Source organism: Poromitra crassiceps, assembly GCF_964638095.1.
Source record: "Poromitra crassiceps genome assembly, chromosome: 23".
NCBI classification, from domain to species: domain Eukaryota; kingdom Metazoa; phylum Chordata; class Actinopteri; order Beryciformes; family Melamphaidae; genus Poromitra; species Poromitra crassiceps.
Genome location: NC_139639.1, coordinates 7,311,781 through 7,314,376, shown reverse-complemented (window position 1 = coordinate 7,314,376; position 2,596 = coordinate 7,311,781). Strand labels below are relative to the sequence as shown.

The window sequence follows — 2,596 nt, the reverse complement described above, 5'->3', positions numbered from 1 at the left end:
TCACCCAGAGAGATTTGACACCGACTTGCCTCAGCTGCTGTGTAGAGATGGTTTGACTGGTCGCTGTTACTGGGAGGTTGAGTGGGAAGGAGGGGTTAATATAGGAGTGACTTACAGAGGAATCAGCAGGAGAGGAGGGGCTAAAGACTGTCTGCTTGGACAGAATGAAAAGTCCTGGGGTCTGTTCTGCTCTGATGATCATTACACTGCCCTGCACAATAACAGAGGCACATACATACCTCACCCCTCCTCTGTCTCTAACAGAGTCGCAGTGTTTCTCGACTGGCCTGCTGGCTCTCTGTCCTTCTACACAGTTTCCTCTGACACACTGACTCACCTGTACACCTTCCAAACCTCATTCACTGAACCTCTGTACCCTGGGTTTACGTTCTATGGTGGCTCAGTGTCTCTGTGTCAGATAGAGTGAGAGAGAGAAACACTGTGACCAAACACAGCTGCTGACATGATGCTTCACTCTGTACAGGATCACACACACAGCCATCTTATCGTGTGTGTGTGTGTGTGTGTGTGTGCGTGTGTGTGTGTGTGTGTGTGCGACTGTGACTGTGTGTGTGACCAGATGACATCCAGCAGATGATAGAAGAACACTCGTCCATAAGAGACTTGAGACTTGACTTAGAGTAAAACAAAGACTTGTGAGCGTCTCTGACACACACTTTAATGTGGGCGTGTCTCTGACACACACACACACACCTTAATGTGGGCGTGTCTCTGACACACACACACCTTAATGTGGGCGTGTCTCTGACACACACACACCTTAATGTGGGCGTGTCTCTGACACACACACACACCTTAATGTGGGCGTGTCTCTGACACACACACACACCTTAATGTGGGCGTGTCTCTGACACACACACACCTTAATGTGGGCGTGTCTCTGACACACACACACACCTTAATGTGGGCGTGTCTCTGACACACACACACCTTAATGTGGGCGTGTCTCTGACACACACACACACACCTTAATGTGGGCATGTCTCTGACACACACACACACACACCTTAATGTGGGCATGTCTCTGACACACACACACACACCTTAATGTGGGCATGTCTCTGACACACACACACCTTAATGTGGGCGTGTCTCTGACACACACACACACACCTTAATGTGGGCATGTCTCTGACACACACACACCTTAATGTGGGCGTGTCTGTCTCTGACACACACACACACCTTAATGTGGGCATGTCTCTGATACACACACACACACACCTTAATGTGGGCGTGTCTCTGACACACACACACCTTAATGTGGGCGTGTCTCTGACACACACACACACACCTTAATGTGGGCGTGTGTGTTTCTCTGTAGATTAGTGAGTTACTGTAAATACACTTTAACCAACATTCACTGTCAGCAGAAGATTTTATATTCAGGGACACTGTGTGTGTGTGTGTGTGTGTGTGTGTGTGTGTGTGTGTGTGTGTGTGTGTGTGTGTGTGTGTGTGTGTGTGTAAAACATGTGGGAAATTAATTAAATTGCAGCTTGCAGGAGGATTTGAGGATTCCCTTGTTTGATGAAATCTGGGCAGATTTTACTAAAGGTGTCTGTACTTTACTGAGTATTTTATTTTTCTGACAGCTTTGTACTTTTACTCCCTACATTTGAACACAAATATCTACTTTCTACTAATTACATTTTCAAAGCAGGCTCGTGACTTCAGTATAAAGCACCACAGATGAAAACATGTAAGGTTTGTTTGTCTCACTCACTTTGTCTCGCGCTCTCCTCAGCTTTCCCGCTAGTGCCTGCAGAAACATCCGCGTGCGTTCCCCTTCTGTATCAAGCCAAAGAGGGTGGAAGGAAAGAGTGTTGCATGGCCTGTGATGCATTTTTAGAAACAGCCGCTAGAGGCGCTGCGGTAGCGCCAAAGCAGCAGCGCCGCCATCTTGGCCCCTAAAACAAGAGCAGCAGCAGCACAATGCATTTTGACCGGGAAAATGAATTTGAAGTTGAAAAATAATCTCTGTAGGCTACTGCACTTTGTAGGCGGGATGTTTTACTGGATGCTGTTTTTACCATAGACAGACAGGGTTCACTAGTCTCCTTTCGGGCCAAAATGGCGGAGGCGCAGTATGTTCAAGCTAACCAAGTGAACAACTCCACTTCCTGTCACAACCTTCACAATAAAACACCATTGACGTTTAATTGACTTATATAAAGTGCCAACGTGAAAATAATGTAGCCTATTTAAAATGACAGGCTAAACCTGTAACATGCCACATCACATCAATGATGCAATGTAATGAGGGAGACAAAGTAGATGTTATTTTAAGGATTTAAATGATCACCTATTGAACTTTTTTGTGGACAAACCATATCAGACACAAATTATTAATCAAAGTAAAGTTTTTTTTTTATATAGGCCTACATCTTAAAATGTGTTTGGAGGGGATCTAAGTTTAATAGTCTGAATTATATTAAAATTGTGAGGTTCGGTATAGCTTTGCAGAAATACTTTATATACTTTTATACTTAGTAGGCTACATTTCAGAGGCTGTAGGCTACTTTCCCCCCCCCTTTTTTTTTACTTGAGTAAACAAGTTGAATCAGTACTTTTA

At 44.7% G+C, this 2,596-nt stretch overlaps 1 protein-coding gene across 1 annotated transcript in view; it reads left to right on the top strand.

The window, feature by feature from the left end:
• The window catches only part of LOC310797403 (uncharacterized protein), a 57,164-nt gene extending 56,208 nt beyond the window's left edge, over window positions 1–956 (top strand). Inside the window, exon 16 of the mRNA XM_083659772.1 lies at window positions 1–956. This exon is cut by the window's left edge and continues 109 nt beyond it. Within this exon, the coding sequence (XP_083515898.1) occupies window positions 1–427 (427 nt within the window). The 3' untranslated portion in view covers window positions 428–956.
• The last annotated feature ends 1,640 nt before the right edge of the window (window positions 957–2,596 follow it).